The 26,061-nt window shown below is 40.2% G+C and overlaps 1 protein-coding gene across 3 annotated transcripts in view; it reads left to right on the forward strand.

The window, feature by feature from the left end:
* svep1 (sushi, von Willebrand factor type A, EGF and pentraxin domain containing 1) overlaps positions 1-26,061 on the forward strand; it is a 141,806-nt gene that overhangs the window by 62,576 nt on the left and 53,169 nt on the right. For 2 of the 3 annotated variants that reach the window (XM_062065996.1, XM_062065998.1), the window contains exons 4-15: positions 381-539; positions 6,475-6,654; positions 9,286-9,465; positions 12,839-13,033; positions 16,629-16,747; positions 16,813-16,942; positions 17,371-17,481; positions 22,497-22,628; positions 22,698-22,889; positions 25,513-25,634; positions 25,700-25,805; positions 25,872-26,048. In XM_062065996.1, coding sequence (XP_061921980.1) covers positions 381-539; positions 6,475-6,654; positions 9,286-9,465; positions 12,839-13,033; positions 16,629-16,747; positions 16,813-16,942; positions 17,371-17,481; positions 22,497-22,628; positions 22,698-22,889; positions 25,513-25,634; positions 25,700-25,805; positions 25,872-26,048 — 1,803 coding nt within the window. The remainder of the gene's footprint in view (positions 1-380; positions 540-6,474; positions 6,655-9,285; positions 9,466-12,838; positions 13,034-16,628; positions 16,748-16,812; positions 16,943-17,370; positions 17,482-22,496; positions 22,629-22,697; positions 22,890-25,512; positions 25,635-25,699; positions 25,806-25,871; positions 26,049-26,061) is intronic. The other variant, XM_062065997.1, reaches the window with a different exon arrangement.

Here is a 26,061-nt window from a genome sequence, read left to right on the forward strand (position 1 = left end):
TTATGGAATCTTTGTCTTGTGTTTTTGCAGTAGATTCCTAAAACAAAAAAGTACTCATGTAAAATGGAACTTTGACTATCTTTTTTGCAGTACGTTAAAAAAAACAGCATTGATCCTGTCATACAGAGGATCTTTGACTAGTGTTTTTGCAGTAATGTAGGTCCTCAAAAACATTCAATTGTTTTGCAAGAGATACCTAAAAACAGCAAAGTACTTCTGTCCTATAGAAGATTTCATATTAGTGTTTCAGCTGAAGGGTCCTTAAAAACAACAGAAAAACTGACGTCAATGACTTATTATTTATCTGAAAAATTGCTATCCAGTTTGAGCATTCTTGAATTTACAAAACATCCAACTCTTGTCCTGTTCTTTTTACAAAGCATGCCCACCTGGTACCTACAAACCAGAGGGAGCGCCAGGCGGTGTGAGCACCTGCCTTCCATGCCCGGACCAGCAGCATACCTCCCAGCCCGGCAGCACCTCCCTCAGTGATTGCATCTGCAAGTCTGGCTACCAGCAAGTGGGCGTAACCTGCCAAGGTAAGTTCATGTTGTCTTCCCAAAAATTCTGTCATTGCTTTGCATAGTCAGCGCCTAATCTGCTTAAGGTTCTGCATGACACATGCAAACTGATGTAATAAGCTTGTGCGCTGAGGATAGCGTCTCTTAAAAAGTGTGCAAAATAGAGATCGTAATCCATTTCAGTGTTTCCCATAAACTGCCAAGATACCTGTGGCGGTGGGGGCGTGACTATGGGCGTGGCTATTGGAGTGGTCACCATGACATCATCGAGTAATTTGCATAATTTACTACAATGATATGATTTTCTTTAAAAAGGCTCAAAAAATGTATACTTACTAATTAATAATAACAGTTTTGTTTTAAACGTCCATCCATCCATCCATCCATCCATCCATCCATTTTACAATATAATTACAACACTTTATGTACATATTTATATACAGATTTGAACAATAAGTTATTCACTGAAATATATTTATTAATTGTGGTTCTTACAAAAAATATATCTTATAAAATATAAAAGCTAAAATGTCTCTTAAAGCTCTGCCCCTTTAATTAGTGCATACTAAATAATTTAACTTTAGCCTACTACTACAACCATATTATTTACCAGCAACATAGAGTGAAACAGAGGCAGAGGTGTCCTGCCACAGTCAGTAACAAATAAACAGAAAACAGTAGTGGTCAAATACAAATAAGGCAACAAGAGAAGTATCCTATACTTCGCTTTTGTAAAGTAAATTTGAACAGGCTACATGGGCATCTACATCAACTATATGATTTGCCTGAGAAGCAGGACAAGACAAAAAAAATAAAAAAATAAAAAATATTTTTTTTATTTGTGGCGGACGTAATTCTTTCGTGGCGGGCCGCCACACATAAATGAATGTGTGGGAAACACTGCATTTAGTGTGTCTGTCTTAATGAATACGCATACTAGGGAGGAGGAGATGAAAATGGAATTATTCTTGGAAAACAGTTTCAGTCTTGATAAATCACATTGCAGCTGCTGTGAGTATAAGCGATCAGTGCAATGATAGACGATGGAGAGAGAATCCTCCGTCCTGTCACGATCGGCTTTCGCCGGAGTAGGACCCCAACGCAGAGAAGAAATAATAAAATCATAACAAAAAGCGCACTCAAAAAGGAGTAAAGAAAAACAGTTAACACTACACGGCAGCGCCGGAGCAGAGCCACGTGAGCGAGAAGCGTGAGTGGAGCCAGAGCAGAGGAGATGAACACGACTGGGTGAACCATCAGGATTCTACTGGCGCCGATTGAATGAATATTTTCAAGTATTTCTTTTATATATATATATATATATATATATATATATATATATATATATATATATATATATATATATATATATATATATATATATATATATATATATATATATATATATATATATATATATATATAATATTTTCAAGTATTTCTTGAACGGATTATTTATATATATATATATATATATATATATATATATATATATATATATATATATATATATATATATATATATATATATATATATATATATATATATATAAAACAAATACTTGAAAATATATATATATATATATATATATATATATATATATATATATATATATATATATATATATATATATATATATATATATATATATATATATATAAATATATATATATATATATATATATATATATATATATATATATATATATATATATATATATATATATATATATATATATATATATATATATATATATATATATATATATTTATATTTATATAAATATATATATATATAAATAATCCGTTCATGAATGAGTATATCCGTTCGGCCACCGTGTTCAATTGAGAAGTCTGATCTACAAAATTTGCAGGCAGCATACCCCTTCCCCTTCGAGCTGTCCTGGATGAACTTAAATTATTTTTTCCAATCGTTTTGGAACTTGCAAGCGTACTTCTTCTTCTTACTCGTCGTCGCCATGTCTCTTCTTCGTTCTTCTGCTTCGTCTCCGTTATGTTTTTGGACATTACTACTTGCCGTAGTTTTGAAGCAATGCATGATGGGAATCCGGATGTTGCGTGTCAGTGTATTAACGTGCCGGCTGGAATAAACACGCGCTGAGAAATAGCTCCGTGCCTGCCTACTTTATGGAGACATATATAATAGTCTCTTTTTCAGGTGAGAGAGGACGCTAAAGGCAGGGCCTTTAAGGCACGCCCCCAATATTGTTGTCCAGGTGAAAATTCGGGAGAATGGTTGCCCCGGGAGATTTTCGGGAGGGGCATTGAAATTCGGGAGTTTCCTGGGAAAATCGGGAGGGTTGGCAAGTATAGTCAGTGCATGTGTCAACATATTTGGACTGTCAAAAATAAAATATATTAGATATATTGTCTATTCAGATATTCAATTCTATCATTTTTATAGCTGCGGGATGACTTAAGGCAGTGGTTCTCAACCTTTTTTCAGTGATGTACCCCCTGTGAATTTTTTTTTAATTCAAGTGCCCCCTAATCAGAGCAAAGCATTTTTGGTTGAAAAAAAGAGATAAATAAGTAAAATACAGCACTATGTCATCAGTTTCTGATTTATTAAATTGTATAACAGTGCAAAATATTGCTCATTTGTTGTGGTCTTTCTTGAACTATTTGGAAAAAAAGATATAAAAATAACTAAAAACTTGTTGAAAAATAAACAAGTGATTCAATTATAAATAAATATTTCTACACATAGAAGTAATCATCAACTTAAAGTACCCTCTTTGGGGATTGTAATAGAGATCCATCTGGATTCATGAACTTAATTCTAAACATTTTTTCACAAAAAATAAATCTTTAACATCAATATTCATGGAACATGTCCACAAAAAATCCAGCTGTCAACACTGAATATTGCATTGTTGCATTTCTTTTCACAGTTCTTTTTGACAGACATTTAAAAAAAATCTCACATACCCCTTGGCATACCTTCAAGTACCCCCAGGGGTACACGTACCCCCATTTGAGAACCACTGACTTAAGGGACTGATTCAATTCATGCGTTTTGGAGTCTGCTTGCGTATTTTTGAATGGTGCTCGTATACTGTAGGAAATACATCTCATGCATCTCCTATATGAAAAAACTTCTTGCAACATGCATTTTCTTACAACTGAGTCAGTCCAGATGAACCATCACAATAATAACAATAAAAACTTATGTCGCCTAGATTGTGCTTCTATATAGCCCAGCAAAGGTGGTTCGGATTATGTTTGTGAGCTGCATGTTCCACAGCATAACAAAACATCACAGGTTGGAGCATGGTGACAGTCGGTAGTACATGCAAAATCCTCCTTTCAATAAGGCCTTCCGTCCCACTTTTGCACTTGTTATCAATTGTGCACGCAGTCTTAGTAGTTTTATAGTTTGCACACAATATTAAGCGCGGGTTATTTGGGATCTAAGTAGTTCGAGCCCTTAGTCAATAAAACACAGGAGCAATTTAACAGATGTCCACATCATGAGAAATGTCAACCGCTAATTGAGCCACACAACAAGATTTATGGTGGAAGTTGTGTAATTGAGCTGAGCATTTGGGAATACTGAAGAAGAAAGTCACACAACTTGATTTAGTAGTGGCATTAGTGGAATATTGTAGCCTTTTAAACTATTTTTGGTGACTGACAAGTCATTAAAGATTACGAGTGTTTCATCTCGTTGGTGCAGGCAAACTATAGTAAACTTTTTTGCGTGTTTTTGTGTTATTAGTGTGTTATATTTTCTTTCTCTTAAAGGTCCCCTATTATGCAGAAGTTGCTTTTTAAATAATAGAGCCTGTTAATTAGCACTAGAGATGTCCGATAATATCGGACTGCCAATATTTTCGGCCGATAAATGCTTTAAAATGTAATATCGGAAATTATCTTTATCGGTTTCAAAAAGTCAAATTTATGAATTTTTAAAACGCCGCTGTACTGAGTGGTACACGGACGTAGGGAGAAGTACAGAGCGCCAATAAACCTTAAAGGCACTGCCTTTTTGCGTGCCGGCCCAATCCCATAATATCTACGGCTTTTCACACACACAAGTGAATGCAACGCATACTTGGTCAACAGCCATACAAGTCACACTGAGGGTGACCGTATAAACAACTTTAACACTGTTACAAATATGCGCCACACTGTGAACCCTCACCGAACAAGAATGACAAACACATTTCGGGAGAACATCCGCACCGTAACACAACATAAACACAACAAAACAAATACCCAGAACCCCTTGCAGCACTAACTCTTCCGGGAAGCTACAATATACACCCCCCCACCCCCACCCCCCACCCCACACACACCTCAACCCCGCCCCCCCAACCCCGCCCACCTCAACCTCCTCATGCTCTCTCAGGGAGAGCATGTCCCAAATTCCAAGCTGCTGTTTTGAGGCATGTTAAAAAAAATAATGCACTTTGTGCCATGTTGGCATTTTTTTCCATAACTTGAGTTGATTTATTTTGGAAAACCGTGTTACATTGTTTAATGCATCCAGCGGGGCATTACAACTAAATTAGGCATAATAATGTGTTAATTCCAAGACTGTATATATCGGTATCGGTTGATATCGGAATCGGTAATTAAGAGTTGGACAATATTGGAATATCGGATATCAGCAAAAAAGCCATTATGGGACATCTCTAATTAGCACATAACATGAGAAAAAGCTATAATCTCCCTCACTTGCCAGCTTTGAAGTTAATATTTTCTTGATTTCATGAAGGAAAAACCTCCTTCCTCATGGATGGAATGCCACCTCTGACCAGCCCCCAGCTAGATGAGCCAACCCTGCTAAAATCAGTTTGTATAAAAAAACAGGCTTCGCTACATATCTTGGACTAAAACTGCTAACTCTCTTAGTCAGCTACAAACTTGGGAGCTGTAAGTTTGATTATTTTTAGGGCTGCACGGTAAAAATTGAACAGAATTAAGACATCATACGGATAAATCCGGGTTGCTTACGTTTTTGTCCTCCTGTCCAACTCCTTGATGTAACATTGTTACATGTAATGTAGGTCTTCTATTCTGTTAAGTGTAGATTTACAGTTAGGGATGGGTATTTATAGGTACCGACCAAATTTCGTCGGTAGTATCGGGTACCTTTCTTGCACCTGACGTCATGTCCGTACTCGGCACTGGCTCAAGCACTTGGTGGACAAACAAGTGTATTTGTACCAGACTGCCTCTAGGTAATATTGCAATTTTCCATGCGATCAAAGCAAGCATGTCTAATGGAAAGCACTGAAAAATAAGGCCCCACTTTTCATTATGACCTAGCTTGATGCTAATTTACATTGGATATACCATCTACATGCTGCTGATTAGCACTAGCGATTTTACATGCCCATTTTCAGGTCTCCAAACAGCTAGTGCATACTAAGTGCAATGCTTACTGTATAGACACTTTGTGGTAAACAACAGGAGACAAGACATGTACATTCAGCTTAATGGCAAAAACCATTTCCTGACTACCGCAACACACCAAGGACTAACTGAAATGAGTGCATACTTGTAAATGAGACTCAGAAGTGTAAGAAAACAAGACAAATAACTGGACAGTACATTTATCATTATAAGCTTAGTGTTAAATATTTAAAAACATATATATTGTTAAACAATTTCACATTGGCAAGGGGTAGAAAATGGATGGATGGATGGAATTTCACATTTATTAAAAAATGTTGTGCGAGAACACACACAAATACAGAAATTTGGTACCGTGGGTACTAGTATCGATTCCCAGGTTATGTGAATGGTACCCATAAGGTCTACTTGTTAGACAACATTAGCATTAAAGCAACAGACACACAAAATGGCGTAATTTCAGTACAGTCCAGTCTTATTATATTAGAACTTCAAAAAAGGGGATTTTTTTGTAGCCTTTTGTGTTGTATTGTTGTTGTTTGTGTTCATTTCTTGTTGTCATTCCAGTGGTTTACTGCCATCCGCTTCCTCCTCCACAAAATGGCTTCTTCATCCAAAACGTATGTAACCATCACTTCGATGCGGCCTGCGGCGTCAAGTGCCAGCCGGGGTTCGAGCTCCACGGAACGGGCATCAGGCTTTGTCAGGCTGACGGCACCTGGTCGGGCTCACCTGCCACGTGTAAAGGTCAGGTTTGTTTCAGCTGCAGTACATTCTCTTTCATTTCCGTGGCATTTTTGAACAAGAGTCCGTGCACGCCTTCTCCAATGTCCTTATACGGAGGTCATGTGTTGAGAGGCCACATTTTAGTGGATAACTACTGTGTAGACAACTCCTTGCTTTCTGCACCACAGATGTTCAGAGAAAGCATAGGTAGGCAGGGTCCAATTAAAGAGAGGGTTCAGGAAGGACACACAAACAGGAAAGAATGTTATAGGGGAGGGTAAGCTTGTACAGATGAATGTCGGGCAGTTCAAGAAGTCGGAAAGGAAAGGAAAGGAAAGGAAGCCGGCGTCAGAGGTCAAAAAAGCCTTTTTCAGTGGAAAAACTGCACCAGCATGACTCAGACAAAAAGAGCCACGAGACATTGAAGATTTATAGTATGTGGCACAGTCTGTATCTCTGCTTGTATAATGTTACACTTTGTCAACTCTTTTTAGGACCTCCCAGCTTGTTAGGCCTAAGGGAGGGGGTCTCCACGGAACCGCCTGTCTGTCTGTTGCTAGTGAAATAGAGACATAACACACAACATGCCCTCGTGTTGGACCTTTACACTCTTTCAACTTTCACATTATACATAAAATTATAAGTCTCTCTGATTCAGTACAACTCAATAAATAATTTAAAGGACCCATATTAGGATGTCTTAAATATGCCTTAGAGCAGTACCACCAAGTACCACATCAGAAAGCACTTGGCTCTCCAAGTACCAACATAATGACCAACTTTAATACTGTATACCAGGGGTTCCCAAACTACGGCCCACCAGCGTCCAAAATCCGGCCCGCGGGAAGTCCCGAGTTTTTTTTTGTTTTATAATTATAATTTTTTTAAATCTGTCTTTTCTAATCCATTTTCTACCGCTTGTTACTCTCGGTGTCTCCTAGCCGCTCAGGCAAATCATATTGTCTATAGATGCATTTTTCAATCAATAACGTGACATCATCACGCTCAGAATATATATATAAATACAGTACAGACCAAAAGTTTGGACACACCTTCTCATTTCAATGCGTTTTCTTCATTTTCATGACTATTTACCTTGTAGATTGTCCCTGAAGGCATCAAAACTATGACACCTGTGAAACAATTTCAGGTGACTACCTCTTGAAGCTCATCGAGAGAATGCCAAGAGTGCGCGAAAAAGTAATCAGAGCAAAGGGTAGCTAATTTGAAGAAACTAGAATATAAAACATGTTTTTACCTTTTTATGTTAAGTACATAACCCCAAATGTGTTCATTCATAGTTTTGATGCCTTCAGTGACAATCTACAATGTAAATAGTCATGAAAATAAAGAAAACACATTGAATGAGAAGGTGTGTCTGTACTGTATATATATATATATATATATATATATATATATATATATATATATATATATATATATATATATATATATATATATATATATATATGTGTGTATATATATATATATATACATATATATATATGTATATATATATATATATATACATATATATATATGTATATATATATATATATATATATATATATATATATATATATACATATATATACATATATATATATATACATATATATATATATATATATATATATATATATATATATATATATATATATATACATATATACATATATATATATATATATATATATATATATATATATATATATATATATATATATATATATATATATATATATATATATATATATATATATATATATATATATATATATATATATATATATATATGCAGCCCGGCCCCCGAGGAGATGTTTTATTTAACAAGTATATTTACTATTTTTGGTCACTATAACATTACAAACACTGCACAAACATCATCAACAATGATACTGTATACAGCACATATTTACAGACTTCTTTGGTGTACCACTAGATGACGCCTGCAATCTGAGAATCACTGCCGTAGAGGTCCCACAATGGTGTATTGTAAGTGTGTTGTCCTAAATGTAGCCGTGATGCTAAAATGTAAACACTTTAAGATTGCTTTTAGTAAACCAAACTGCGAACACACTGTTTTGCGAACCTGTTGTCATAGCGTGAATGCTAATGAGCTGTGTTTGTCGACACATTTGCTTCGTCTCTTACGCGAATGAGAGTGTAAATAATTTCACACATAAGTCGCTCCGGAGTATATGTCGCACCCCCGGCCAAACTATGAAAAAAACTGCGATTTATAATCCAAAAAATACGGTACTTGAGTCACATTGCTGTCTACACGTATCTCTTATGTGTGACTGCCATCTACTGGTCACACTTATCATTTCACCATGTACCAAATAAAATAGCTTTGAGGTCGGTAAGCACAACCAGAATTATTCCGTACATTAGGCGCACCGGGTTATAAGGCGCAGAGTTTTGAGACATTGAAAGGATTTTAAGTGCCCCTTATAGTCAGAAAAATACGGTAATTAAAAACATATTTTATTCATCTATTATTTGTACATTTTTTAATACCTTTTTATAATGTAATATCTATAACAAGTCAAATTAAAGGTATGTTTCTGTGTAGTTTTCCATGCTTTATATCAAGATGCATAGTAAAGCCTCTGTTTTTAAAATTGTGCCTTTGTTTTATGTGTGCAGCACGTTCCTGCCCACCCCTCGCCAAGCCACAGCACGGCTCCCTTAAGTGCGGAAACAGCAGCAGCTCCTACAGGACGGAGTGTCAGGTGGGCTGCGACCGAGGCTACAGAATAGAGGGGGCCCCCAGGATGGCCTGCCTGGCCAACTCCCAGTGGAGTGGACCACTCCCTTGGTGTGTGGGTAAGCCCTCGTCTTCTCCTTGCAGTGGTCAAGCAAAGCCACAATGCATCACCCTGTGTCGAGGTTATTACTGCCATTCCTGCATGCATTGCAAAGACGCAGTCGCCACACTTGAGTTAATTATGTTGCCCTCGCTCACGCCTGCCTGAAAACGTACCAATTCAGCTCAAGTTCACTCACAGACTCACTTCCACAGCGAGCCACTCTTTTTTTCTACAAACACTGTAGTCTGCAGCTTGTTTGTTTGTCCATACTCAGCGCTTCCTACCAGACTGAATATAATACGGCTACTCTGTTGGCTGCCATTTGAGTAATTTTCATGTTTGTTTGCACAGTGGAATAGTGAAAGAGGATTGCTTCAACCTCCCTGAGAGGATCGAAATCATCTATGTTTAATGTCGGAGAATTCCCCTTTTATAACTCTCCTTCAGTGGAGGAGCTTGAGAGCAGCCCAAAAGTGACATAGAAGGCCTCCAGTTCTCTTTATGACTCCTGAAAACAGCCCTGTTGTGTGTTGAGAGGCCTTGAATATCTCAAAACACTCCAAGTATTCATCATGAGATTTTATCTTCTCATCCTGTTTCCTCGTTTAATTTACTTATCAGCCTCTCTGGTTTAGCACCTTAGCTGAGCGAGGAGATCATTTTACACTGGTGTGCAAGAATTGTGTATCTTTGAAAAGAATTCCTCTAATATCCAGCTTATTGCAAGGCCATGAATGTATCCATGCTGAGGGCTGGTAATTAAGTTAAGGTAAGTAATTGTAATTAAACAAACAAAAGAAAGGCAATGAGCTGTGACTATTCGTGTGTGTTTTCATACAAAAGGCGTACTGGATTTTAAGGCGCATCAAAGGGGTCAAATTAGGATTTTTGTTCAAAATTTAAAACACTTCCTAGTCGAGATGCAAGTATGCAAGTAAACTTGGGCCGGACATGGTGTGAAGGTAATGACATCTGTATTTTAACACTAATAAAAGGAATAAACAAAAGGCGCACACAAGGGCGGAAGTACAAAACTTGGCTATAAAAACAAAAACTAGCACAAAGGCAGAACTATGGACAAAAAACAAAAGACACTAACTGTGGCATTAATAAACAAAACTTACTTGCGATGACGTGAACAGGGCAGCATGGACTATGGAATAAGCAGCGTGAACTAAGCATGAAACCGTAAACATGACATGAAGCAGAGTGATGTCGCCAGAAAGACAGCCTGGCAACTGAAAGCTTAAATAATAGTTACATGATTAGTGACAGGTGAGCGAGTGCAAAACGTGAGACAGGTGCGTGACATGAGGACAGGTGAAAACTAATGGGTTGTCATGGAAACAAAACAAACAAGAGTGCACAAAGGCTCCAAAAACCAAACATGATCACACAGACATGACAATGTAATGGTGGTTCTTTGCTCAAAATGTTGCATTGATTATGTTTTACAGACCATCTTCAAGTCGCTTTCTAACCGTCTCTTCAGTATGCGCCGTTTTGTAGGCGGTCTTAATTTCGTGGCTCCAGTTCGACAGCGTCTTCTCCCCGTCATCTTTGTTGTAGCGTGCAACGACAGGAGTGGAAGAAGTGTCAAAAGATGGAGCTAACTGTTTTAATGACATTCAGACTTTACTTAAATCAATAACGGAGCAGCAGCTCCTCATCCGTTGCTCACTAATGCAACAATAACGCCGGAAATATGTTCTGTGAAAAACCGTCCGACCGGAACTTTCTAATAACTAAAGTTCCGTGGGTGAATAATGTAACTCCACTACACCAGTAGTTTTTAGCGCTTCCATAGCAAGTCTACTGACAGATATAAGTTAGAACTTTACACTACTTTATATTAGAAATGGCAAGAAGATAGAGAAAAAGAAGAATCTTATCGACTACGGTGTCGGCACGGACTACAGTGGCGGTCGCGTGCACATTTTCCGGACTTATGCAAATCCCAAATACACATCAGCAGGTACCAGAAGGTAAGAAAAATTGGCTTTGTATAATTTTGCGAGACAAAACGCCAGATAATATGTCTGCTAATAGGTGGCGTTTTGCGGTCCTTATACACACACCATAATAATACTCGTATGTTGAATCACAGTAAGTCTGACTACGGCAGCCGTAATGCTCTGACAATTCATTAAGCGTTGCGGCTTCTTAGCTTACCAAAGTCGTACTAAAACATTTTGACGGATTATTGAGCGTTGTGTGTAATTTTCTATATTCTCAATGGAAAATTTAAAGTTTTCGTGTTGTTTACTGGTGTCATCTTGCAGTCTACACATATCTATTATGTGTGACTGCCATCTACTGGTCACACTTATCATTACACCATGTACCAAATAAAATAGCTTCGGGGTCGGTAAGCACAACGAGGGCGCACAGTCGATTTTCGAGAAAATGAAAGGATTTTAAATGTGCCTTATAGTCCGAAAGATACGGTACTATAGCACAGCCACCAGCTGAAATCTGTTTCACTTGCACACTGCACTTTTGTTGCACACCGCACTTCTGTTTGTTGTATTCAAATATTGTAACAGGTAAAATTAAAAACAGATTAAAATGATCAAAAGTTTATAAACTGCGTCATGTTTTGAGGCTCCAGACTATTTTTCTTTAGTGTGCGATGGCGCAAACTACCGTATTTTCCGGAGTATAAGTCGCACCGGAGTATAAGTCGCACAGGCCGAAAATGCATAATAAAGATGGAAAAAACATATACAGTATAAGTCGCACTGGAGTATAAGTCGCATTTTTTGGGGAAATTTATTTGATAAAACCCAACACCAAGAATAGACATTTGAAAGGCAATTTAAAATAAATAAAGAATAGTGAACAACAGGCTGAATAAGTGTACGTTATATGACGCATAAATAACCACCTGAGAACGTGCCTGGTATGTTAACGTAACATATTATGGTAAGAGTCATTCAAATAACTATAACATATAGAACATGCTATACGTTTACCAAACAATCTGTCACTCCTTATCGCTAAATCCCATGAAATCTTATACGTCTAGTCTCTTACGTCAATGAGCTACATAATATTATTTGATATTTTACAGTAATGTGTTAATAATTTCACACATAAGTCGCTCCTGAGTATAAGTCGCACCCCCGGCCAAACTATGAAAAAAACTGCGACTTATAGTCCGAAAAATGCGGTAGCTCTTTTGATAGTAAAGGTTGCTGACCCCTGAGTAACATTCATATTTTTGGGGTGTGGGAGGACACCGGAAGTAGCGGAAGAAAGCCCACGTTAGCCCACAGAAAATGTTCCAATGGAGATCCAAACCCTCAATCTTCTAATCTTAGTTTTCCTGTTGTTTTTTACATTCAACACTGGTGCATGATACATCTAACTGTCCCCATCTCTCTCAGAGGTGCGTTGTCCGCCCATCGGGGCACTGAAGAACATCCTGTTGTCCCCCCCTGCTTGTATAAGAAGGGCGGCGTCTCCGGGATCTGTCTGCTTGCTCACCTGCCGCCAAGGCTACAGCCTCCACGGACACAGAAAGGCAGTGTGTCTCGGGTCTGGGAACTGGACGGCGAATGTCCATAAGGCAGTCTGCAAAGGTAAATGCAATGTCTGTGTTCGTAGGTCTGCAGAATGTCTCCATGTCCTCGTTGCCTGGTGTTGAAAGGTCACTCATGGGGGAGGTGCTGCTAGATGCAATTAAGATGAAAACCAATGCAAAGGCAGGTAGAATGGGAATGTGTTAAAATAATGTTAGTAAAGCACATAGTTTAGTTAGTCATGTTGTTTATACAATGACATAAGATCACTTGACTTCACATCAGTGTGATAATCATCTCCTCAATCAACAACTGCGATCTCAGGCTGAGCTAATGGATTGACATTGACAAGAGTTCTGCAATAAGTCGTAATTCAACGGGTTAAAGGTCTGGTGACATCACACTTACTCGTTCAGTGAAACCTGAGCAGGTAGAAGAGAAGCGTCGATGTTCTAGCAGGATAGGATACAAATTGCTATTGAAAGGTCCATCTATCCATCCATTTTTTACTGCATGTCCCTCTTGGGGTCACGGGGGTGGCTGGATCCTATCCCAGCTGCATTCGGGCGGAAGGTGGTGTACACCCTGGAAAAGTCGCCACCTCATCGCAGTATTAAAAGGTCCCCAACTTCTAATTGTAAAATGTGTCCTCTCAGCCTGTTTATGAGTTGTAGTTGTGGCTTTTAATGACAACATGAAGGAATAACTTCCTCACATGATATTGCATTTTTATCTAGACTTCGTTCTAGATTTTGAACAACACACTTTCAACACACTATTGTGGGACCTCTTAGTCAAATGTAAAATTGCAATAGATTATGTTATGATAACGTTCTGAGACCACCAGCTGATAGCAAACAGAAGCAAGTAATTGAAACACCTATGAAAATATCAATTTTTTAGAATCTGAGTCAACGAATTAAGGTTTTTTTTATACAGCCCTTAATCACAAGTGTCTCAAAAGGCTTCACAAACTCACAACAACCTCACGTGATCTTAACCCACATTTGGGCAAGGAAAAACTCAAAAGACCCCCGTTGGGGTAAAAGAAGAAACCTTAAGAAGCGACCGCAGATGTAGGGACCCTCCTTCCAGGGTGATCGGCTGCAATGGATATCGGGTGGGTATAATTATTGAATTGGTACATTAAAGGCCTACTGAAATGAAATGTTCTTATTTAAACAGGGATAGCAGATCCATTCTATGTGTCATACTTGATAATTTCGCGATATTGCCATATTTTTGCTGAAAGGATTTAGTATAGAACAACGACGATAAAGTTCGCAACTTTTGGTCTCTGATAAACAAAAGCCTTGGCCCTACCGGAAGTAGCGTGACGACACCGGAGGAAGGACTGCTCATATTTTCCTATTGTTTACACCAGCAGCGAGAGAGATTCGGACCGAGAAAGCGACGATTACCCCATTAATTTGAGCGAGGATGAAAGATTTGTGGATGAGGAACGTTAGAGTGAAGGACTAGAATGCAGTGCAAGACATATCTTTTTTCGCTCTGACCGTAACTTAGGTACAAGCTGGCTAATTGGATTCCACACTCTCTCCTTTTTCTATTGTGGATCACGGATTTGTATTTTAAACCACCTCGGATACTATATCCTCTTGAAAATGAGAGTCGAGAACGCGAAATGGACATTCACAGTGACTTTTATCTCCACGACAATACATCGACAAAACACTTTAGCTACGGAGCTAACGTGATAGCATCGTGCTTAACTGCATATAGAAACAAAATAAATAAATCCCTGACTGGAATGATAGACAGAAGATCAACAATATTATTAAACCAGGGACATGTAAATACACGGTTAATGCTTTCCAGCCTGGCGAAGCTTAAAAATGCTGTTGCTAACGACGCCATTGAAGCTAACTTAGCTACGGAGCTAACGTGATAGCATCGGGGTCAAATGCAGATAGAAACAAAATACATAATCCCCTGACTGGAAGGATAGACAGAAAATCAACAGTACTATTAAACCATGAACATGTAAATACACGGTTAATGCTTTCCAGCTTGGCGAAGCTTAAAAATGCTGTTGCTAACGACGCCATTGAAGCTAACTTAGTAACGGGACCTCACAGAGCTATGATAAAAACATTAGCGCTCCACCTACGCCAGCCAGCCCTCATCTGCTCATCAACACCCGTGCTCACCTGCGTTCCAGCGATCATCGGAAGGACGAAGGACTTCACCACGATCATCCGTGCGGTCGGTGGCTAGCGTCGGCCAGCGCGTCTGCTATCCGAGTCAAAGTCTTCCTGTTTGTGTTGCTGCTAATACACCGATCCCACCTACAACTTTCTTCTTTGCAGTCTTCATTGTTTATTAAACAAATTGCAAAAGATTCACCAACACAGATGTCCAGAATACTGTGGAATTATGAGATGAAAACAGAGCTATTTTGTATTGGATTCAATGGGGTACCAATACTTCTGTTTCATTGGTTACGTCAAGCGCATACGTCATCATCCAAAGACGTTTTCAACCGGAAGTTTAGCGGGAAATTTAAAATTGCACTTTATAAGTTAACCCGGCCGTATTGGCATGTGTTGCAATGTTAAGATTTCATCATTGACATATAAACTATCAGACTGCGTGGTCGGTAGTAGTGGGTTTCAGTAGGCCTTTAAGGTTTTTTTATACAGCCCTTAATCACAAGTGTCTGAAAAGGCTTCACAAACTCACAACAACCTCACCTGATCTAAACCCACATTTGGGCAAGGAAAAACTCAAAAGACCCCCGTTAGGGTTAAAGAAGAAACCTTAAGAAGGGACCGCAGATGTAGGGACCCCCCTTCCAGGGTGATCGGCTGCAATGGATATCGGGTGGGTATAATTATTGAATTGGTACATTAAAAGGGACCTATGATGCAAAACCATGCGGAGGCATTGCAGAAATATTTATAAAATAATCTTGCCTAACCTTCATACTTCCTGCAAACAAGATGTTTTGTATTTGCCGTGTGATGTTTTCTGCCCTGTGATGTCAGCGAATATCTTCATTAATTGTAGAAATGTACCCGAATATCTTTGCACGAATCCGCCATTGTAGTCCAGTTCTGTCTCCTGTGGTGCCGCTTCCATTTTCCTCCAAAGCGACTAGCGGTTGTACGTGGCTCCACTGCTCACTGAGGGTCGTCCAAGTCAGAGAAGATGCTTCTCGCTGCGTGTCTGGTGTGATTTTTATGATCATATATGAACTTGTGTTTACCTCGCTGCAAGTTTTGAGGCCAGGTTGAAACTAAGTTGTCATAAAATTGGAATAAAATCAATCAAACATCAATCAAAGTTTACTTATATAGCCCTTAATAGCAAATGTCTCAAAGGGCGCCACAAGCCACAACAACATCCTCGGCTCAGATCCCACATCAGAGCAAGAAAAAAACTCAACCCAATGGGGACAACGTGAAACCCTGGAAGGGACCGCAGATGTGGCGACCCCCCTCCTCTTGGGTGACCAGTGTAACGGATGCCAAGCGGATACGGTTAATAAAGTGAGAGTCCAGTTCGTACTGGGGTCAGCAGGGGATCCTCTTGCATGCAGACAACAATTTTGACCAACAATCTGTGAATTTGCTGAATCGCTGTAATCTGTAATCCACTATAATATCTGCACTTTCATTTCCTGTGTCTTCAGATACTGAGCCACCATGGATACAATGCCCAGAGAGTATTGTTGCAGAGACAGATACCCGACGCAATACCGCTCACATCAACTGGACCGCCCCAAATGCCACCGACAACTCCAAAGAGGAGGTTTGATACCCTACTTGTGAAGCGTGGGAAGGCTTTGATTATCCTCTTGCTATGTTTTCCTCTAGGTGGCCGTGCAGGTGAAACCAGTGTACACCCCTCCGCAACTATTCCCCATTGGAGTAGAGACCATCACCTACATTGCCGCAGACCGCTCCGGGAACCAGGCCAACTGCTCCTTGACGGTCACTGTCATTGGTTAGCATCGTCCTATCATGATTCCATTCTGTGGCTACTATTCCCGGCTCCTACCGAAATGTTCACACACAAATTTTTGTGTGTGAACTGCCAGTAAGCGTAATTGTAGGCTGACACTTCCAGGAAATGTCCTCCTATCTTAGTCACTCGAGTCGGCAACGGCAGTGTAGAAATCTCTGATTACTCAGGCATTCGTCTCAGCAGGTGCTAGAAAAAAAACAGAGCTGTCCCTTGTCAACTGTAATCCCAGCAGCTAGGGGGCGGGGGGGGAAGCTCAAGAGTGGTAGCTGTGAACATTTCCATATGTTATTACGGGGGTGTTTTCCTTGGCAACATGTGTTTAAGCAGTGCTCACTATGTCTACCACTATTATTGTGTTTTCCTAATGCAATCATAACATTCTTTTTACATTTTTTAAATTTGTCTAGATACAGAGCCCCCAGTGATTGACAGGTGCAGGTCGCCGCCCACAGTACAGGTTTCAGGAGACATGGAGACGGCGGTCGTATGGGAGGAGCCGCAGTTTTCCGACAACTCAGGTATGTCACGAATGGTTACTTCCTCGTCTCATGAAGCATAAACAAGATCTTTTCCATTGGGGGAGGGGATCTTGTGTTGCTTTTGTGTTTCTATGCATTTTACATGGCTGGGTATAGTGTTGAACTCAGGCTCCAGTGGCTGCCAATGTCATTAATAGTAAAACAGATGGAGGCAGCCAGAGGAAGCAGGTGTTTTTGCAATTTCGGGGGAATTTGCACTCATTCCATTTGTTTTTCACACAGTCAGCTGTTTAATTGTATGAACACGGACTGTGAGATGTCTCAACTGGGAGTTGCATTGCTCTGAATTAGTCTGGACCGTTGATTCTCCCTAAAAAAAACAGTTTTTGTTTGTTTTTTAGCTTAAATGATGTCCATTTTTTGTTGTAGGAGGCCATACACAAATCTGTAATGTTCAGCCATTAACTGTGGTGGTTGGAGCTTCAATGGCTCCCTGTGCGAGACCACCCCTTCCCCATCCCCCCCACACACATTTCTTCTGTCATATAGAGCATCTTTCAGCGGCCGTACCAGAAACTTGAGGGTTCCAAGTTCGATCCCCCTTTCGCCATCCTAGTCACTGCCACTGTGTCCTTGGGCAAGACACTTTACCCACATGCTCCCAGTGCCACCCACACTGGTTTAAATGTAGCTTAAGGATGTAGATAATGGGTTTCACTATGTAAAGCGCTTTGAGTCTCTAGAGAAAAGTGCTATATGAATTAAAGTGAAGTAATTCACTTCACTTTGACAAGCATTTTTGCAGTAAGTCCTTAAAAACAGACTTGTGTGCTCCTGTCGAAGTCGATTATTAAAAATAGCAAGTTAGCGTACTTCTTTTATATAGAGCAGTGGTTCTCAAATGGGGGTACGCGTACCCCTGGGGGTACTTGAAGGTACCACCACCACCTACAACTTTCTTCTTTGCAGTCTTCATTGTTCCTTAAACAAATTGCAAAAGATTCACCAACACAGATGTCCAGAATACTGTAGAATTTTGAGATGAAAACAGAGCTTTTTGTATTGGTTTCAATGGTGTACCAATACTTCCGGTTCAACGATTGACGTCACACGCATATGTCATCATACATAGACGTTTTCAACCGGAAGTTTAGCGGGAAATTTAAAATTGCACTTTATAAGTTAACCCAGCCGTATTGGCATGTGTTGCAATGTTAAGATTTCATCATTGATATATAAACTATCAGACTGCGTGGTCGGTAGTAGTGGGTTTCAGTAGGCCTTTAACCTTGTTGGAGATACCGAACCCCACCAGTTTCATATGCGCATTCACCGAACCCTTCTTTAGTCCATCCATCCATCCATTTTCTACCGCTTGTCCCTTTTGGGGTCGCGGGGGGTGCTGGAGCCTATCTCAGCTGCATTCGGGCGGAAGGCGGGGTACACCCTGGACAAGTACCCTTCTTTAGTGAAAAATAAAAATAAATTTTTTTTCAAATGCAAGACAAAGTTATGTATTTTTACTGGTGCACAAAATGAACCGTGCATCAATATCACCTTGTTCAATGAACAAAACCAACACAGTGCATAAACTCACAACAAATTACACACATGCAAATCAGTCTGACTTCTGCTGTTGCCGTATCCATAAAGCCGATAGGGAGAAGTTTTTATTTACACGATGAGTCGAGTGTGTCTTGACCTCCGCGGCGGAGGCTCCGTTTAACCCCTGAGGCTGACTCACCGAACCCCTAGGGTTCAATCGAACCCAGATTAAGAACCACTGGACTAGAGGATATTTCACTGGGGTTTTAGCTGTAGGTCCTTGAAGTTGCTTTTCTCAACTTTTTTTTTAAAAGCCTAACCAGGGACAAGTGTTGCAAATTAGCCTTAGGCTAGAAGTCCTATGTACTTTGACATCGATTACCTGTGGGTAGCAATGTTTAATTGTACTGTCCCTGTCAAATAAATACATTAACATTTAAAAAAAAAAAACAGCACCGCGCTCACGTCATACAGAGGATCTTTGACAGAAGCTGGATCAGAGAACTAACATTTTTTGACATGCCTCAAAAGATGTTCGCTTCTTGTTGCAGGAGCTCTCTCACACACACACACACACACACACACACACACACACACACACACACACACACACATACACACATCCATCCATGATGGCCTGCGGAGGTCGTAATAGGCATCCTTGGCTTCCTGTCTCGGCCACACCACTATGCTTAGTATGTTGATGCTTTTGTAAAGGAACACACACTGCCAACTTGACTCACTGACAGCTCTGCTTTTGCTGCGCCCAAAAGCCATTGTGGTGACAGACAACAAACCAGACCTATCCAAGTGACACCGATCCCTATGCACACATATATGTTTGTCCGACGCATGAAAGGCCCCACTCTATTCACAGTCAAGTGGCCACCTGCCTGCAGAGGTAGACCACCTCTTCAGGCGCACACGCAGTATAATAACAAGCTGCGGTGGCTTCCCGCGGGGCCGCACGACGTCAAGCCGGCGCGGCTTCAGCGTCAATGTTTTGTTTTTCCAGGCCCACACCCCTGATGCCAGAGCTAAATATAGCCATGACTTGCGAGACATGCACATAAACACACACGATACCTATATATTTATATAAAAAGACTGAAAAGCGAGACAGGCCAGACGTGTGTCTGCCCTGTTGGAAAGACATTTTCTGCTGTAAGTGTTGTAATGGGGTCGGGCATTAGGGTTTTTCCATCCTCTCCCTTTAGTTCAACTCTTGAACCAATTTGCTTGCACGTATATGAGCCGAACAGGGCATATCGCACACACACCAGTTCATCACTCTCCTAACACTTTCCTCTTCAATCCCCTATTTCATTCCTTTGCCATGTCTGCATATCACCAGAAAAGTTAGCATGTCTGGTTTTTTAAGGGAAACAGAAGTATGAAAATACACCGAGACTAAGACTGCACCCCACAGGAGAAAAAGAGAACGTCTATTCACTGTGGAAAAAAAAGAAAAATCATCTCCTTCTGGTTTTGCTCAGGTTAGCACATCACTACGTGCTATAGTAAAGCACTTTTTGTAGTTGGACCTTAAAAAGAGCTGAGTACTCCTGTCATTTGGAGGATCTTTGACCAGTGTTTTGCAGTTGGTCCTTAATAATAAAATCATTTGTATTTGATTGAAGGAAATAATAAGTTCAGTATTCGAACCCCAAGCAAAACCCTTGTTGACCAAAACAAAGGTCACAGAGGTGTAGTTGGTCACCAGGGTTGCGCACGTCTGAAGAGGGATATTAAAGGCCTACTGAAACCCACTACTACCGACCACGCAGTCTGATAGTTTATATATCAATGATGAAATCTTAACATTGCAACACATGCCAATACGGCCGGGTTAACTTATAAATTGCAATTTTAAATTTCCCGCCACACTTCCAGTTGAAAACGTCTATGTATGATGACGTATGCGCGTGACGGAATCAGTTGATGCGGAAGTATTGGTACCTCATTGAATACAATACAAAAAAGCTCTGTTTTCATTTCAAAATGCCACAGTATTCTGGACATCTGTGTTGGTGAATCTTTTGCAATTTGTTTAATGAACAATGGAGACTGCAAAGAAGAAAGTTGTAGGTGGGATCGGTGTATTAGCGGCGGACTACAGCAACACAACCAGGAAGACAGAGATGGATAGCAGACGCGTTAGCCGGCGAACTCACCTTAACTTCCTCCGTCTCGCCGACCGCATCTGTGATCGGGTGAAGTCCTTCGTCTCACCGTCGATCGCTGGAACGCAGGTGAGCACGGGTGTTGATGAGCAGACGAGGGCTGGCTGGCGTAGGTGGATAGCTAATGTTTTTAGCATAGCTCTGTGAGGTCCGGTTGCTAAGTTAGCAGGCTGGAAAGCATTAACCGTGTATTTACATGTCCATGGTTTAATAGTATTGTTGAACTTCCGTCTATCCTTCCAGTCAGGGATTTATTTATTTTGTTTCTATATGCAGATGCACGATGCTATCACGTTAGCTCCGTAGCTAAAGTGTGTCGTCGATGTATTGTCGTGGAGATAAAAGTCACTGTGAATGTCCATTTCGCGTTCTCGACTCTCATTTTCAAGAGGATATAGTATCCGAGGTGGTTTAAAATACAAATCCGTGATCCACAATAGAAAAAGGAGAGAGTGTGGAATCCAATGAGCCAGCTTGTACCTAAGTTACTGTCCGAGCGAAAAAAGATATGTCTTGCACTGCATCTAGTCCTTCACTCTAACGTTCCTCATCCACAAATCTTTCATCCTCGCTCAAATGAATGGGGTAATCGTCGCTTTCTCTGTCCGAATCTCTCTCGCTGCTGGTGTAAACAATAGGAAAATATGAGCAGTCTTTCCCCCGGTGTCGTCACGCTACTTCCAGTAGGGGCAAGGCTTTTTTTTATCAGATACCAAAAGTTGCGATCTTTATTGTCGATGTTCTCTACTAAATCCTTTCAGCAAAAATATGGCAATATCGTGAAATGATCAAGTATGACACATAGAATGGATCTCCTATCCCCGTTTAAATAAAAAAAAATCATTTCAGTAGGCCTTTAATCCACTATTCTGTGCAGGTATTCTCCTTATCCGACATGTGTTGAGGCTGTCGCTTGGCAACTTTAAGTTTGGTAGAGCGGCCATGCCAGCAGCTTAAGGGTTCCAGGTTTGATTACCGCTTCCGCCCTCCTAGTCCCTGCCGTTGTGTCCTAGGGCAAGAAACTCTATTCACCTGCTCCCAGGTAATGGTAGATAATGGTTTCACTATGTAAAGCGCTTTGAGTCACTAGAGAAAAAGCGCTATATAAATATAATTCACTTCTCTCCTGCCACATAACAATAGGCTTAAGGTCTGAAGACAGGCTATTGGCTACTCCCAGATCCTATTGTGCTTCTTCTTGAGCGACTCCATTGTAGCCTTGGTTGCTGTTAAATTGTATGAGCCATCCTTTACCAAAACGTTTCATTTCTGGCTCTTTTTGTGTGACTATATTGAGTTTGACGTCATTCCTGGTCATTTGGACAGGTGGCCGCCTCTCAGTGACCAGCAGCCATCCTCCAGATTCACTGTTCCCAGTAGGAGAGACTGTGGTCCAGTACACCGCAACTGATGCTGCAGGAAACAGCCGCACTTGTAACCTCACCGTCACTGTACGAGGTACAGTATCTCACTGATGTTTTTGTGTGCATCAGTGTGTACAGTATTTTATATTCATTTTTTGTCCAGGCACGACATGTGAGCAGCCATATGTCCCCATAAATGGAGAGTTTATCTGCTTGGAGGACGAAAAAGGTTTCAATTGTACCTTGCACTGCAAGCCAGGTTACAGTTTCACTCAGGAAGCAGTGCACAGCTACTTCTGTGCCCACAATGGTTTGTGGGAGCCACCCTACTCTCCTGACAGACCCGACTGCTCAGGTTGGCATAACACACTAATACAGGCCTTTTTTTTTTAAAAACTCAATCGAAATTCACTCGAAAACTTGGAAGGGACTTGAATTTTTGCAGCAGATTCCTAAAACACTAGAGCCATGTAGAAACATGTTGATGAGAGTAGTAGTTCTTTACAAAACAGCAAAATGCTGAAAGGGGACCTATGATAATTTTAATATACATTTAAATGATTCCTTGTGGTCCACATCAGGGGTTGGCAACCTTTGGCATCGGAAAAGCCATTTGAGCCCATTTCCACCTAATCAAAATCCACTTGGAGCCACAATATTCACTATATTGAAGTTAATGCTACTTATACAGTTTCATGTACACGTTACATTCCTGTCTTGTTCTTCCCGTCCGTATTTTGCATGTTATTTTCTTACTGATTTTCCCTAAATTTTCCTGTGGTAACCACCCACACCTGTCCCCACCTGACAATTAATCAACATTCAACTTTGCTGCATTTGTGTTTTATGATCTGTTGTGTTGTCACAATTGTTAGGCAAATTACTCTAAAAAAAATAATTATAGTTAACACAGGGATTGAATGTGCTTTGGTAGCAGCATTTGGGTCACTGCATGTTGCATGTTGGTGTTATTATGCGCATGCCAAGAATAAATGAAAATAATACTTTCTCCTACCTTTTTTCGTGTTTCCTCATTGCCTGAAGCCTGGCTGAGAGCTTTATTTAATGTCCAAATATGCACATACATCCACCTCGCGGTGACGTCACGATGTAGCCAGACTGCAAATCTCTGCGAACATACACATCCAAAACCTTATGATTTGAGTCTTTGACATTATTTAACAGCTTCAAACATTGTAACGTTTATAAGTCAGAAAAGACGAAATTCATCATAGGTCCCTTTTAATAACATTCGACCGCTCCTGTCGTATAGAGCAGGGGTGTCAAATTTATCACACGGGGGAAAATTCAATACACACTTTAGATCAGGGGTGGGCAATTAATTTTTACCGGGGGCCGCATGAGCAACCCGAGCACTGCTGGAGGGCCACATCGACAATATTTCAATTAAATTTTGCTCAATATTATTTTTGATATATACCGTAAGATAAATAATAATAATAATAATAATAATAATAATACTTTCATTTAACCTAACTTAACTTTATACCAAAAGCACTGCTTTGGAAATCATTTGTACCCCTTTCAGAGATCACATTTAGTTCCCCTTAAACATCCTCATGTTGCACAATGAAATGTAAGCATAGGATGAAGTGTGCATTCCTGTAACTTTCTCTAGTAACAGCATTCCATGATTAATATAAATAAATTAACATTAATAATAAATGACAGTAAAATAAGCACACGTATGACTGAGGAGTCATAGTGTAACTTTGTGTGGTGTTTGAGTTGTCAGACTTTTTGTGTGGCCATAAACGCACCAGTGGTTTAGTGGTATGCGTGTTGGTGACAGATGACAAGTTGGTTTTGGCCTGGTTTGTACGGCAGAAAATGACTAGTTTTTCGAGATAGAAGTGTTTTACTCATGTTTTTGGTGTGGTTATGGCTGAATATAAACAGTTTTGCTCAATAAAGTGATCGATATAATTCCTGGCCTCGAAGCATCTCGATAGACGTTACAATAATTGAACGGTGTTGACGAACACCGTTAGGGCCGCTTGTTGTCACTGTCACTCAGAGTTGCATTGCAAAATTACAAAGAATAAATGTGTTTATTTTGTTTAGAATTCAGATGGGATTTGATTTGGTGCGCAGCATATATTTGCTCTGCGCAGAGGACGCTTGAGCAGTGCGCAATTGCGCAGGCGCGCACCTTAGAGGGAACGTTGCTTGGCAGTCCATGTCTTGTTGAAAACACGGCATTCGTCATCAACGTTTCTCTTTTTAGCGTCTCGGGTTTAAACCGTGCATCACTTGTCGCTGTGCACCTTCACTCACAGGTTACACACGGACATACGCCCCTAAATAACACTTTTCAAAATAAAAGCAGCACAGTTGTATTGCGCGCACGACATAGATGTTTTTTCAACTTTATTTTGTAATTTGTGATTGCAGCTGTTCACATTCACTCACAATCACGCACGCGCATACGTCCACACGGAAGTAATACAAATAACGCTTTTTAAAAGAAAAGCAGCACCGTTGTATTGCACACTCGACATAGATACTTTTTTAAATGTATTTTGTAATTTATGTTTGGCCTCATGCGGGCCGGACAGGGACGCACAAAGGGCGGGATGTGGCCCGCGGGCCGCAGAATGCCCAGGTCTGCTTTAGATCATGGGACAAACGGGAATAATTGATCAAATTGTGAGAGTGGGTTCTTTTTTGCTAGAATTCACCATGTGGACTGGATCCTCATTGATTCATGTCTTTAGCTGGGAGTTTGACACCTGTGGTCTGGAGGATTTTAGACAAATGTTTTTTTTAGAGTACTCCTTTCAAAAAGAGGATATTTGACTGTCGTTTTGGCAGTAGGTTATAAATACTGCAGAACATGAGAATACTAGTGTAAACATATTGCTTGTATTTTTATTAATGACTTTACAACTTTCTATGAACTGTATTTATTCATGCGGTAAATGAAACACACAGTTTAAAAATGCTTTCATTACCAGTGAACCGAGTGGCCAACAACGGGCTAAAGCCCTTTGAGATGCTGTTTAAAGCCTCTCGCTGTGATGACGTGGACCTGGTCAAGTCATTTACTGGACACTTTAACTCTAAACTTGGAAGCATGGTGAGAAGCAGCTACCCTTTGGAATGTTTTTTCCATAAACTCTGACATTTTTCTTTTCTTCGCAGCTGCCAAATATTTGCAGCGGGGATAATGTCACTTGCAAACTGGAGGTGATGTCACAAGGTCACTGTCTGGAGTACAACTATGACTATGAGAATGGATTTTCCATAGGTAAAACGTATAACAAGGGAAGCATCCTGTGGAATTGTTATACTGATAAAGTCTAATATCCCTCAGCACCAGGAGGTTGGGGTCGTCAGGGCGCACAAGACTATGCATACTTTGAGTCAGGCTTTGCCACGGGTGCCCGCCAGCAGGACAGCCGTATAGAACCACGGCATCGCAGCAAGAGGCACAGAAAGATCCAGGGCCCCACCAGAGACCAAAAGATACAGATCTTTTTCAACATCACAGGTAGAATAAATGG

This window comes from Entelurus aequoreus, linkage group LG12 (assembly GCF_033978785.1).
Source record: "Entelurus aequoreus isolate RoL-2023_Sb linkage group LG12, RoL_Eaeq_v1.1, whole genome shotgun sequence".
NCBI lineage: Eukaryota > Metazoa > Chordata > Actinopteri > Syngnathiformes > Syngnathidae > Entelurus > Entelurus aequoreus.